At 49.8% G+C, this 12810-nt stretch overlaps 1 protein-coding gene across 1 annotated transcript in view; it reads right to left on the bottom strand.

The window, feature by feature from the left end:
* LOC147731490 (uncharacterized) overlaps positions 1–12810 on the bottom strand; it is a 93024-nt gene that overhangs the window by 43217 nt on the left and 36997 nt on the right. The window contains exon 3 of the mRNA XM_086956542.1: positions 11826–11919. Coding sequence (XP_086812668.1) covers positions 11826–11919 — 94 coding nt within the window. The remainder of the gene's footprint in view (positions 1–11825; positions 11920–12810) is intronic.

The following is a 12810-nucleotide window of genomic DNA, read 5'->3' as shown; positions in this document are numbered from 1 at the left end:
AGTAGAAACAACGATCAACATCACGGCTGGCATCCTCGCTAACAACACGGCGGAGCTTCAGGCGGTCCGCCTTGTGACCCTTCAAAACCGCCTCGTGTTAGATGTGGTCCTAGCCGATCGAGGGGGAGCATGCCGCATCATCGGATCTAGCTGCTGCACCTACGTGCCGGATAATTCACCTTCAGTCTACAAAGCCATTGAACACCTCCACAGACTTTCCTCAGAGGTTCACCAAGAACAGGAAGGATGGTCGCTTGGGAGCTGGTTTTGGGACACTTTGAGGAACTGGGGTTGGAGGCTGTTTTCCTTCGTACTGATACCCGTTGTGATATTATGTGGGTGTTGCTTGGGTATTCAATGTCTACCCTCCTTGTGCATCTTTGTTTCTAACCGTATGTGCCCAAAGACTTTGGACTTCCGAACTGAGCACATGAGTCCCCTCTACGAAGTAGAAATACGTGGCCTTATGGGGATAAATCCGAACTGACAAGTTGGCGAGACATGTTAAAAGGGAGGACTGTGGAATTTTAGTTTACGAACTGAACATCATCTGCGCCAGCTTGTCACCCACGTACAACATGCACGATCGCCATTTTAGGTATCATGGTCTCCCTGTCCACAATCAGTCACCAGCGCGCCCCTCTGACCCAGCAAGCATCCTCCGCGCACCCTGGCTCCCCCTCCCTCCTCCTCATGGGCATAACCCTTCTGCATGACCCTGTCCTTGGGAGTCACGCCTGCGCCTGACCAGCATCTCCTCTCCTCCCATGAATGCCCCTCTGTTGGTAAACCTTCCCTCCGCGCCCGATTGTCCATGCGGCATGAATACCACTCCTTTGATGACCCCTTCCCCCGTGTCCAGCTGTCCACACAGGTCCGAGGCCATCGCCTAAGCCGGGAGATATCATTTACTGCCCCTTATTGTATGAAGTCGACCTTCCTCAAAGGACCCTCTATTGATCAAGACCTCCCCACCCCCTGGGACATGATCAGGCGCGCACACGCTAAGACTCGACGGAATACTCAGCTGCGTGATGACCCCCTCCTCTTATCAACAGATTGAGGACCTCTATTGTGGAGGTATATGGGGGTGGGATTGACACGAGGATTACGGGGATGTTTCTTTCCTTACTTCACAATGTTCTGATTGTAATAAAGAAAGGTCACATGCCATAAACCAGTATATAAGAGGCCAGGCCTCCGAGAGGCTGTGAGAGCACCTCGAGACGATACCTTGTTGTCTGATCTGATGTGTTCTGCTCCGTCGGAATAAAACTTCTGTTTCCTGCCTTCTGGTCTCCGGCGCCTGCCTCATCGCTTGGTAAATTGAATGGTACGAGGGCGGTTAGCGCCGGGCAAATCTTGAAAAAGGTCATAGCCCTACCCTTATTTTACACCTCCCTTTGGTTTCTAAATTTATAAACAAGAAGTTTTGGGAGTTTCAGGAAGCTGATGAAACATGGTAACATGTTGCTTTTAGACGGGCGTGGTTTTTTAATACTAAGTGCATGATGTATCAGGTCAGTAATATGTCTGACAAATGATTCCAATTGTCTCTCGTGCATAATATTAATTTCATTGTGAAATGTACACATTCTCTAGAATAGGCCGATATCAAAGCCGGTTCCCAGGCTCCTACTTACTCATGTGCCTCTTAAATAGTGGAGATGCAGCCATTTACAATGTTCTGTATGTATGGTGTGTGGCCCTTTAGTACACACGGTTGAGAACTGGTATGAATGAAGTGACAGCCTGAATATTTTCACATTGCCGTTTGGCATGCAAGAGTCCGTGATGGTTTTCTTGCAAGTTTAATGTGAAGGTTTTGCTAACTATTTTGCCAGTTTTAGATGGTTTTTAAGCTTTTGTCTTGCTTCACTAACTGGGTCAATTCAATTCAATTCTTTCTTTATTCGACCAGCCAAAGAAAGGTCATAAAAGAAACACATAATAACAAACAACAATAAAATCGAACTCATTGAGGAAATTACAATCAAATTACCATTTTAGATAAGAAAAAAACAGAAAAAGACAAAGATTTTATCATAGCTAAAGTGGCAGTGCAACTGAACTGGCTCCATAAATAGCAGCAAGCATTAGTCAATAACATTAAATAACATAATTAATCTAATAAAAGTAGTAAAATGTTAGTAACAACAATAAGCATTTTAGCAGCAATACAAATACAATGAAAACAGGAGCTACTAAAGTGGATTGGTGTTCAAACAACATGTTCCTTCTCTTTGCTATAACCCTCGCATGTGCCTATTCTGCGGAGACCCCTAGTCTCCATTCTTACCGGCCCCCGCATCCTGCTGCTGCCAAACGTGGGAAATAATGTCAGCCAACAAAGCCTGATATCAGTAGTGGTCGTTGTTGGCCGCAGTTTATTAATAACCAAAGACATATTAATAACACAAACTGGTATCAAGCAATCTTCCATTTTTCAAACATTACTCATCAATCATAATCGGCATATTACACATTATGACACCCTCTTCTAGTAGCAGGTGTCAGTCTCTTTGTGCCCTCTTTAGTTCGAAAATTGGCTTGTACACAACCAGTTTGTTGCCAGTCTATTGGTGCTCCAGTGGTTGGTTGCCCACGCCTTCTGCGTGTTGTGGAGGGGAGCTTTCCAGTCGGGAGTTAGGTCCCCAGCTCGCTACCAAATTGCGCCCTGCCGTCCGGCCGGGTCTGGGCCGCGAGTGCCGTCTCCTCCTGTTACTCCCCTCCTTTATGCCGCCACGTCACCCTGCCGTGCGGCATTCAAAAGTGAGTGGCCATCCTCTTACACACCGCCCGCCGGTGTGTTTTCTCAGCCAACCAGTGTAGGATTTCCGCTAACGCCCCTTCCCTTATCCAGCACTGCGACTTTTGCTGTTCCTTAGGTGTGGGTGGGTGGGCTTCAGTCGTTGTTGCTGTCGCGCCGTTCTCCCAGCTCCTCGAATGCGATGTGCTTCTGCTGGGAGGGCGGCGTCGCTTAAATCCTCCTGAGCCCTCCATGCAGGCCTCAGGTGAGTCCCCCTGATTGGGGGGTTCAAACAAAGCCAGGTTGACATATTGGACGCCCTTTGGGGGTGCCAGGTCAACCGGTCACTTCCGGTCGGGTGGCTGGTGCGCACCCCGCTTCCGCTGGTTCCTGTGCGCATCAAAGCGCCCAGAACCAGTTTTTCCCCCGCTGGTGGCACCACGAGGGTTATGGCGCCGGCCTTCGAGCCTCCCCCACCCTTCGGGCGGGTGCGGCGGCCTCTGCAATAACCCTCGCATGTGCCTATTCTGCGGAGACCCCTAGTCTCCATACTTACCGGCCCCCGCATTCTGCTGCTGCCAAAGGTGGGAAATAATGTCAGCCAACAAAGCCTGGTATCAGTAGTGGTCGTTGTTGGCCGCAGTTTATTAATAACCAAAGACATATTAATAACACAAACTGGTATCTAGCAATCTTCCATTTTTCGAACATTACTCATCAATCATAATCGGCATATTACACATTATGACACCCTCTTCTAGTAGCAGGTGTCAGTCTCTTTGTGCCCTCTTTAGTTCGAAAATGGGGCTCGTACACAACCAGTTTGTTGCCAGTCTATTGGTGCTCCAGTGGTTGGTTGCCCACGCCTTCTGCGTGTTGTGGAGGGGAGCTTTCCAGTCGGGAGTTAGGTCCCCAGCTCGCTACCAAATCGCGCCCTGCCGTCCGGCCGGGTCTGGGCCGCGAGTGCCGTCTCCTCCTGTTACTCCCCTCCTTTATGCCGCCACGTCACCCTGCCGTGCGGCATTCAAAAGTGAGTGGCCATCCTCTTACACACCGCCCGCCGGTGTGTTTTCTTAGCCAACCAGTGTAGGATTTCCGCCACGCCGCAGGGAGTCCCACGTCTCACTGCGGCTCCCCCCCTGCACCTGGTTCGTGGCTCTCACCTTTCTCCGTCTTTCCTCTTTTTTTCTTTTTTTTTTTTTTTTTAGTTGCAGCCTGCGAGTGACATTGCACCCCACAAGTTATCCCAAAACACCTTCATCCCCTTTTCGGATAGGTGTACCCCGTCTTGCCCATAGAGCTCTTGGCGACCCGGGTGGATGAGGCCGTGCCGAACTGATTCCAGGCCATTGGCGAGGCAGAACTTGTGCATTGCCACGTTTAGCTTCCTTCTTGCGTTGTCGACGGCCTTGTTGGAATCGGCACCTCTCCATTGTTTCCTGCTGATTATTTCGGACCAGACCACTGTCGTGGGTCCCAGCCACGCAGCTGTCTTGGTGAGATCCCTTTGGATGGCTTGCCCGACTGCTTTTCGCCCTAGCCGGGTCAGGTCATTGCCCCAGAGGTGGATGATCAGGACGTCGGGCAACCAGGCCGAATCTGCCATGAGGCCGTCCAGCGTCGGCAGTAGCTGCTCCCATCTCATACCTGGCTGCCCTATCCACCGGATGTACGTCGCTTTGGGCCTGTTTATGCTGCGGCCCTCCTGCCGCCACCAAGACTCCATCCGGGACAAGAATGAGTGCCCCACCACCCAGACCAGCTGCGGGCGACCCCCTGTCGAGAGAAAGTATTCTGTTAGGTGGCTTTTACTGCGCACCGTGTGCATTTAAGAGTGGGCGGGGGGTGTGTTGTCACCCTGCCGTGCGGCATCCCAAGGCAACCCCCTCTCCTTTCCCCCCCCCCCCCCTTCGGGGCTTTCTCTCTCATTTGTCTTCTTTTTTTTTTTTTTTTTGTTTTTGTCTTTTTCTTTTGCCCTTGTTTTCCCTTTTTTTTTTTTTTTTTTTTTTATACGAGGTGAGGGCGTATGTACGACTTGTACGCCCTGGAGCGCCATCTGCCCACTGCCTGGATCCTGTCCTCTGGCATGCCATGCTGCGATGCCGAGGTCGCTGTGCCGATCCTGAAAGAGTGAGAGGCAAACGAAGCCGCGCAATACCCGGCTCTACCAAGGCCTTGGCGCATTATGGCTGTAAACTGGAACTTACTCAGGTTCCTCCCATCCTTATGTATGAAGAGAGGGCCCTCCCCAGCTGGTCGAGCCCCCATGTACCTGAACAACCAGCATACCGCGCAGAGCCCCGACTCTGGGATGCAATGGAGACGTATCGTCGTCCCCCTCCTTGCCCTGTCCGTTTTGGACTGCCTCAGCGTTAACTCCACTGCCCTCTCCATTGGTTTAATGTCTCTTGCCTGCAGGCATTGCTGCGCTGGGCCCGACTTGCCGGGGGCTACCAATTCGCTGACACGGAATGCTCCGAAGAACGCCATCTTGAAAGCCGCCCTAAATAGCAGCAGCTCGTATTTATCCGATATTAAGCCTGTGAGGGCTCCAAGGAGCTGCCCCAGTTTGGCAAAATCGATGGGACGCCTGTTGTCCTTCTTTTTACCTTCAACCCTCCTCCAGCCTTTCAATGCTGTCTTGAGATAGGCCGAGGTCGTGGGATCCTCGCCTGTGTAAAGCCTCGAAAAATGGGCAATGGCGGACAAATGGGCCTGGGCCCATGATCTCGTTTTTCTCGACTCGAATGCCCATTGCACGAATTTTTCGACTGCTGTGCGAGTCTTTGCCATGTCCTCCAGCGATTTTACGCCCCCAACTCTCATTACTGTGCCCGCGTATGTCCTGTATCTTTTGTTAGCTTCTGCGGTAATGGATTGCCCTACTAGCCATGATAAGTCTACTCCCCCAGGTCCCAAAGGGATGATGGAAAGGGGGTCATCTCCTTGTCCGCCCCGGGCACCAGTTCTCTGAAACGCTTCATTTGGGACCGTGAGAGTGCGTCTGCTGCTGCGTTCTCTGCCCCTGGCACGTGGCGTGCTTTCAGCTCCAGGTTCCCTTCCAGCTGTAATTTAATTAACCGTCGCATTAGCCTCAGCATGTCCGGGCATCTCGCTGCGCCTCTGTTAATGGCCTGCACCACTCCCATGTTATCTGACCAAAGGGTGAGTTTCAGGTTTTTTATTTTCTCGCTCCAAATGGTCAGTGCCACAATGATCGGAAACAGCTCGAGAAACGTGATGTTCCTGGTGAGCCCCTGCGCATGCCACTCGTCTGGCCACTGGCTGGCGCACCAGCTGTTTCCTAGGACCGCGCCGAAGCCAAGGCTTCCGGCCGCGTCTGTGTAAAGGGCTATCTGTTCGGCCGTTACCCAACCTGCTCTCCAAATCAGCACCCCGTTGAAATCTTGTAGGAACTCGTCCCACACCCGCAGGTCCTGTTTGACGCCTGAGCTCAGCCTGATGTGGTGGTGCTTGTGGGTGACGCCGGCCGTTAGCCCTGTTAGGCGCCTGGAAAATACCCTGGCGGGCGGGATTACCCGAGCCGCGAAGTTGAGTCTACCTATCATTCGTTGGATCTCCCTCAGGGTGGCCTTGTTCCGACCCCGTAGTTTCGATACTTCCTCACGAAATTCCTTTACTTTGCCTGGGGGCAGCCTGGCCGTTCCCGCTATAGAGTCCAACTCTATGCCCAGGAACGTGAGACTTGTGGTCGGGGTTGTAGTTTTTTCCTTTGCGAGGGGGACCCCTAGGGACCTGGCTAGCTCCTCGAAGGCTGCCAATGTGTTTGCGCACACTGCGGAACCTGCCGGGCCCGTGAACAGAAAATCGTCTAAGTAGTGCAGTTTTCCACCTTCCTGGTGCCGGTCATGCAGCGCCCATTCTAAGAAAGTGGCGAACTGCTCGAAATATGCGCATGATATCGCGCATCCCATGGGCATGGCTTTGTCTATAAACACGTCCTCACCCCATTGGAAACCCAGTAAGTGGAAACTGGAAGGGTGGACCGGCAATAGTCGGAACGCGGATTCAATATCAGCTTTCGCCATGAGGGCCCCTCTGCCTGTCGCCTTCACCAGCTCGATTGCGTCGTCGACCGACGCATAGCCCACTGAGCAAGCTTCGGGGTCGATACCGTCGTTCACGGAGGCACCTTCCGGAAACGACAGGTGGTGTATCAGTCTGAATTGACCTTGTTCTTTCTTGGGGACCACGCCTAGCGGGGAGATGACTATGCCTCCTTGTACTTCCTTTGGGAGAGGGCCCTCAACTCTACCCAGTTTCACCTCTTTCTCTATCTTGGCGCTAACCACTTCGGGGTGTTGGCTTGCCGACTTCAGGTTGCTCGCCCCCGCCGAGGAGAGCGGGCCATGAAATGGAATAACAAAGCCTTGCTCGAAGCCCTCTACCAGTGACCTGGCCTCTGCTTTGTTCGGGTATTTGTTTGTTAATCTGCGCAGCTGTTGAGTAATAATGGGGGATCTGGCCAGCTGGCGCCTAGAAATGTCCACCAGTCCCCTCTTTTCCCCTGCGTTGGGGCTAACGCTTCTTGCTCTTTTCTCTCTTCTCCCTTTTTGCTTCGTGTTTGGAACCTTTGCATGAGGCGGTGGTATGTTTGCCCCCGCAGCTAGCGCATGCATGTTGAAACTTACACGACGAGCCCCATGAGTAGTCTCCCGCTTCGTATCTCCAACAGATCGCCTTAGTTGCGGTTGGGGAGTATGATCTCCCGTTCGACCGCCTTTGATAAGAACCACTCTTCCCTTTTTGGTATGAGCTCCGAAAGGGCTGGTCGCCTTTTCCGGCCCAGGCCCTACCGTCTTTGGCTGTGAGCATCTTGTGGATGAAACCGGAGACATCCTCCTCATTCCACTCCATTTCGGGGTGCCTCTGCATTTTTAATCTAAACCCTTTATCGTATTCTAGCCAGGCATCGCCCGGGAACTGCCTCTGTGCTAGGTGGATATTGGCCTCGTACAGCCACAGATCCGCCGCGCAATGGGGGAACCTCTCCACTATAATGCACGCCATTATTCTGAAGGCGTCTAACCAATTGTCGAAAGTGCGCTCTTTTCTGGCCCCACGCCTTTCTCTCCTGTCCTCCTCTTTCCTGTCGCACGTGGTTAGATCAAGTCCCTCTAGCTGTATTTCAAGCAGCGAAAATATGTCTATGAATTCTTTGCGCCATATCCTCTCTTTTACCGCTAGGGGGATGAGACATGCCAAGCCGGTGGCTTTCGTAGTCAGGGACGCCGGGCCGGGGGATGGCCTGATGTAATGATCGTTGACTACCCCACTCGGAGGTGGGCTCCCTGCAACGGGGCCGTAACCCCAACCGGGTAGCGGGGAAATCTGTTCCCCCTGGGCGGACAAGCTTACCTGCTCCTGCACTCTTGTCTGACGGGCCCACCCCGGGTCGACCATATGCCACGTGAGACCTGCCGCTTCCTCCGCGCGCTGCTCCCTAGGCCCCGGTACCCCTTGCCCTGTGCCATTAAGTAGCCCCGGCGCCAGCGATTTTAGACATTCTTTTACGATGTTGCTAATATGCTCACCCTTTTTCTTTTTGCCGGTCGTCTCGCCCTGTTCGCTGCCCTCTGGCCTCGGCGGAAGAGGTTTCTGCCGCACTTTCCTCGGAGGGTTCCTCTTCGACGTTCTCTTCATCGGCGTGTTTTTCAGCTTCTTGGGTGCGGAAGGCCCTGGTTCATCGTCCGCCTGTTCCACCGGTCTGTTCTCTTTCCCTTTGCCCAGGTGAGGGTGAAGCCAGTCGTCGCCGTGGATGGCCGATAACTCGCGGATCTTCATCAGTACCTCTGCCATCTCGTCCGGCTGGCCTTCCGACATGTCGTGAGTCTCTGCGCACTTGTGTGTGGCTTCTTAGTTTCTCGCGTCTGCGTCAGGCCGTCTGCTGGGGGCACAGCTGACTGCGTGTGCTTATCCTGTGACCTGAGCTTGCCGCGGTTTTTACCTGTTGTTGTTTCGGGGGAGCTGGCACGGCGCGCCGCGGTCCGTAAGGCGTCCTCGGTGGTGATGACCTGGATCTTCTACCGGAGCCCCGCCGTCTTCCTGCTTCGTCCTTCGCCGAGTCGCCTCTTCTTCAGTCGTTGTTGCTGTCGCGCCGTTCTCCCAGCTCCTCGAATGCGATGTGCTTCTGCTGGGAGGGCGGCGTCGCTTAAATCCTCCTGAGCCCTCCATGCAGGCCTCAGGTGAGTCCCCCTGATTGGGGGGTTCAAACAAAGCCAGGTTGACCATTGGACGCCCATTGGGGGTGCCAGGTCAACCGGTCACTTCCGGTCGGGTGGCTGGTGCGCACCCCGCTTCCGCTGGTTCCTGTGCGCATCAAAGCGCCCAGAACCAGTTTTTCCCCCGCTGGTGGCACCACGAGGGTTATGGCGCCGGCCTTCGAGCCTCCCCCACCCTTCGGGCGGGTGCGGCGGCCTCTGCAAAAATGCCCTTCAAAACGTTTGCAAAAGCGAAGCAAACATCAGTCATTAAGTTGCAGGAGAGAATACAAAGCCACTTTGCACTTAGAGAATTTATATTTGCACACAAGCGGTAATAATAGTTTCCTAGTAAATGGGAGATAAAATTGGCAAAAGAAAACAAAGTGTAAAATGGTTTGGCTCGAATGTTCATCGCAACGGCAAATAGTAAGAGTTTCAGGCAAATACTGACCCAAAAGAAAACATATCAACCAGCGAAATGACCCCAACCAAAATCTAGTCAGCAAATTCTTCTGTCATTCCCTCGGGATTATAAAGGCCTTCTTTCTTTCTTTAGGAGTTTTTATTTCTGTGCAACCATTTCAGAACACTGTACGGTTCAAATATAGGAACAACTTTTTTTGGGGTACTCAACCAAATGCGCAAGGCGGCCTGCAGTGTTTAATTTGAGCTAGTGGTTGCAGGTGGGTCAAACTAGACTAATTTTTCCTTATCAGCCTTTGTCCTATGAGAGAAAACACAAAATGGACAGAAAGACAGGAAAATAGTGACAAAGAAAAAAAAGCAGGGATGAAAATGAAAAGGCAATGTTGAGATAAAGATGCAGGGGTTGTCTGGTGGTGGATGAAAGAGCAGCAGGTAGAATATGCAGCCTCTGTGTTTGGCAACCAACCCCTCCTTTCCCCACACAAATTTCATAGCACCGGACTCAGGCTTCTTTGTTAAACTTTGTGCCCCATCACTTATTCTTTTACAAGCACTTGCAGTGCCTAATAACTAGTACTCACTTATAACCCATATATATATGGAGTTTGATAGCATGAGCTGATGCAACACGCTAAGCCTTCAGCCAAACGGTCTCATGAAGATTTTTGTTCTCAAGAGTCTTTTTTTCCAATTGGAGGCAACGGCTTTCTGCTCTCCGGGGGCATTGCTTTTCTGTAGTCTGGAGGTGCAGCAGTAAATATGGTGCTCTTTGGCCAATTGTTGGCTTCTGTCTGTGTACCATCCACAAGATGCACTGAAAGAGAATACAGTCATCTTCAAAACCTTGCATCCTACTGTAATCCAGCCAGAAGCCTACGATTGGCCAAAGTGCACCATATTTACTGCTGCACCTTCATACTACAGAAAAGTAATGCCCCTTGAGAGCAGAAAGCCATTGCCTTCAGTTGAAAAAAAAACTCTTGAGAACAAAAATCTTCATAACACCGTTTGGCTGAAGGCTTAGCATGTTGCATCAGCTAATGCTATCAAATCCCATATATATGGGGTATAAATGACTAATAGTTATTAGGCACTGCAAGTGCTTAGTTTGTAAAAGAATAAGTGCTGGGGCACAAAGTTTAACAAAGAAGCCTGAGCCCAGTGCTATCAAATGTGTGTGGGTGTGTGGGGAAAGGAGGGGTTGTTTGCCAAACACTGAGGCTGCACAGTTTTGATTCTACCTGCTGGTCTTTCATCCACCACCAGACACCCCCTGCATCTTTATCTCTACATTGCCTGTTCATTTTCTTCCCCACTTTTTTTTCTTTGTCACAATTTTCCCGTCTTTCTGTCCTTTTGTGTTTTCTCTCATAGGACAAAGGCTGATAAGGAAAAATGAGTTCAGTTTGACCCACCTGCAACCACTAGCTCAAATAAAACACTGCAGGATGCTTTGCGCATTTGGCGGACTACCCCATAAAAAGTTGTTCCTATATTTGAACCGTACCCTAGATTTGAACAATACCGTGTTATGAAATGGCTGTACAGAAATAAAACCTCCTAAAGAAAGAAGACATTCAAAATCCCTAGGAGTTTGCTGTCTAGATTTTTGTTTCTGAGCATTTGACCTACCTGTAACTGCATTCAAATGTATTACAAGAAAAAAGTATTATTTTACTTACCTGCACCAAGTCTGGCTTGGTTCTAAAAATAAAATACAACAAAGAAATATTTTTTATAAAAAACAATTGGTCAGAGCTCAGTCTTTGAGTGTGTGAAACTATTTCTTGCATGAGTGTGTACAATAAATGCTGAACACTACCTTCTGATAGCGCCTTACTGCTCGCCCACACTACCACAAATAGAGAATAAGGTGCTATCTACTTTAACCTCAGTAATCCTTTGGGGATCCACTGGACTCTGTGCACACTATGCCTTACATTGGTATTGTAGATACAGAGCCAGCTTTCCGAAGAAAGCATAGATAGTTGGAGGCTCCCTCTCATTAGATCGCATTGAGATTTGTCAAGCTGATTCGTGACACTTATGAAACTGTGCAGACCTTTCTTAACATAACGAAGTTATAATAGTTGCTTTGATCCACTTTAGCATGCAGTTCCTTGAAGCATTATAGCCGTCTGTTTGATGGTTTAAAAGAAGAAGTCAGAAAGTGATTTAAGATAAAGTTGGCATTGAATTAGGGTTATCTACAATAGAATTGTTACTGTTGAAGGCTCAATTACTTGTCCGCTGTATTTTGCTGGATTGATCAAGCTACATCTATAACAGGAGTTCGTAATCTGCTGTTTGTCACAGTCCAACAATTTTAGATTTCTAAATTGACCAGTGAGAAAACCATCTATAAAAAAAGAATCAGTGCATGTTTTAGTACGTTTAAAGCTTCAAAGCTTCATAGTAACACTTACTCAATCTCTGTTGGCGCTCTCGAGCGAGGACGGGGTTTGTACTTTTGCCAGTGTATGTTTCTCCAGTATACAATGTAGCCCCTGTTTCTGTATTCTAAATAAGAAAAAAGGTCAAAACTGTATGTTGGAAAACGAGGAAGTATCTGTGAGGCCTGCACAAATAACATGTCCCATTTGTCCTTCACTGGGAATCAAACAACCTAGTGTAGCGCCTGACTCTCAGAGGGTAGGGTTGCAGAGCAGTCGAAGGCTTACTCAAGGGAGGTGGTGTGGGCTAGAAACCGCCATCACAAGTGCGCAGAAAAAACTTTCAATGATTGATTGTCCTGTCTGTACTTTGCTTTATAAAAGTAAGAGTGCATTTATTAAACACACACTACTTAATACTATGCACCAATTTACAAATATACAGTAGCTGTTGGAATTACTTTGTGACATTGCATAACATCCCCACCCCTCCCACAGAGTAGTGGGGTCTATTACCAGCAATACCATGTATGCGCATCATCGGGCCCCCTAATGCATTTAGTTGAACATAACTTGGAGCGAGGGCCCTGTGTACTGGCACCATCCCAGTGGCGACGCACCCCATTATCTCAACAGGCCTAGAACATGGGTACCCCTGCCTTGGTGACACATAACCCTGACTAAAGATGTCATACTGGCCATACTGTATATACCCCTACATCTTTAGTGGCTAACAGTCTGGGTTGTTCTTCACCTAAGCGCAGCAGGAAGAATACATGTTTAAGCATCACTTTAGAATGACAGTACTTACCACATTTATTGATCATTATAATGCAATGCAATTACAGCCTCTAAAGGCATCATAGATGATATCACAGGATTAAGCAAATGCAGCCAGAACCCTAGCAGGAATGTCTAGCAACATAACCCCCTATGGCTTATGTCATCAACTTACACAGGTACTCCACATTACACATGTGACTTTCAGTCCCTCTAAAAGAAATAACATGGTTAATTG

The sequence above is a fragment of the Lissotriton vulgaris genome, chromosome 2_1 (assembly GCF_964263255.1).
Source record: "Lissotriton vulgaris chromosome 2_1, aLisVul1.2, whole genome shotgun sequence".
NCBI lineage: Eukaryota > Metazoa > Chordata > Amphibia > Caudata > Salamandridae > Lissotriton > Lissotriton vulgaris.
This window is presented reverse-complemented; position numbering and strand designations above follow the sequence as displayed.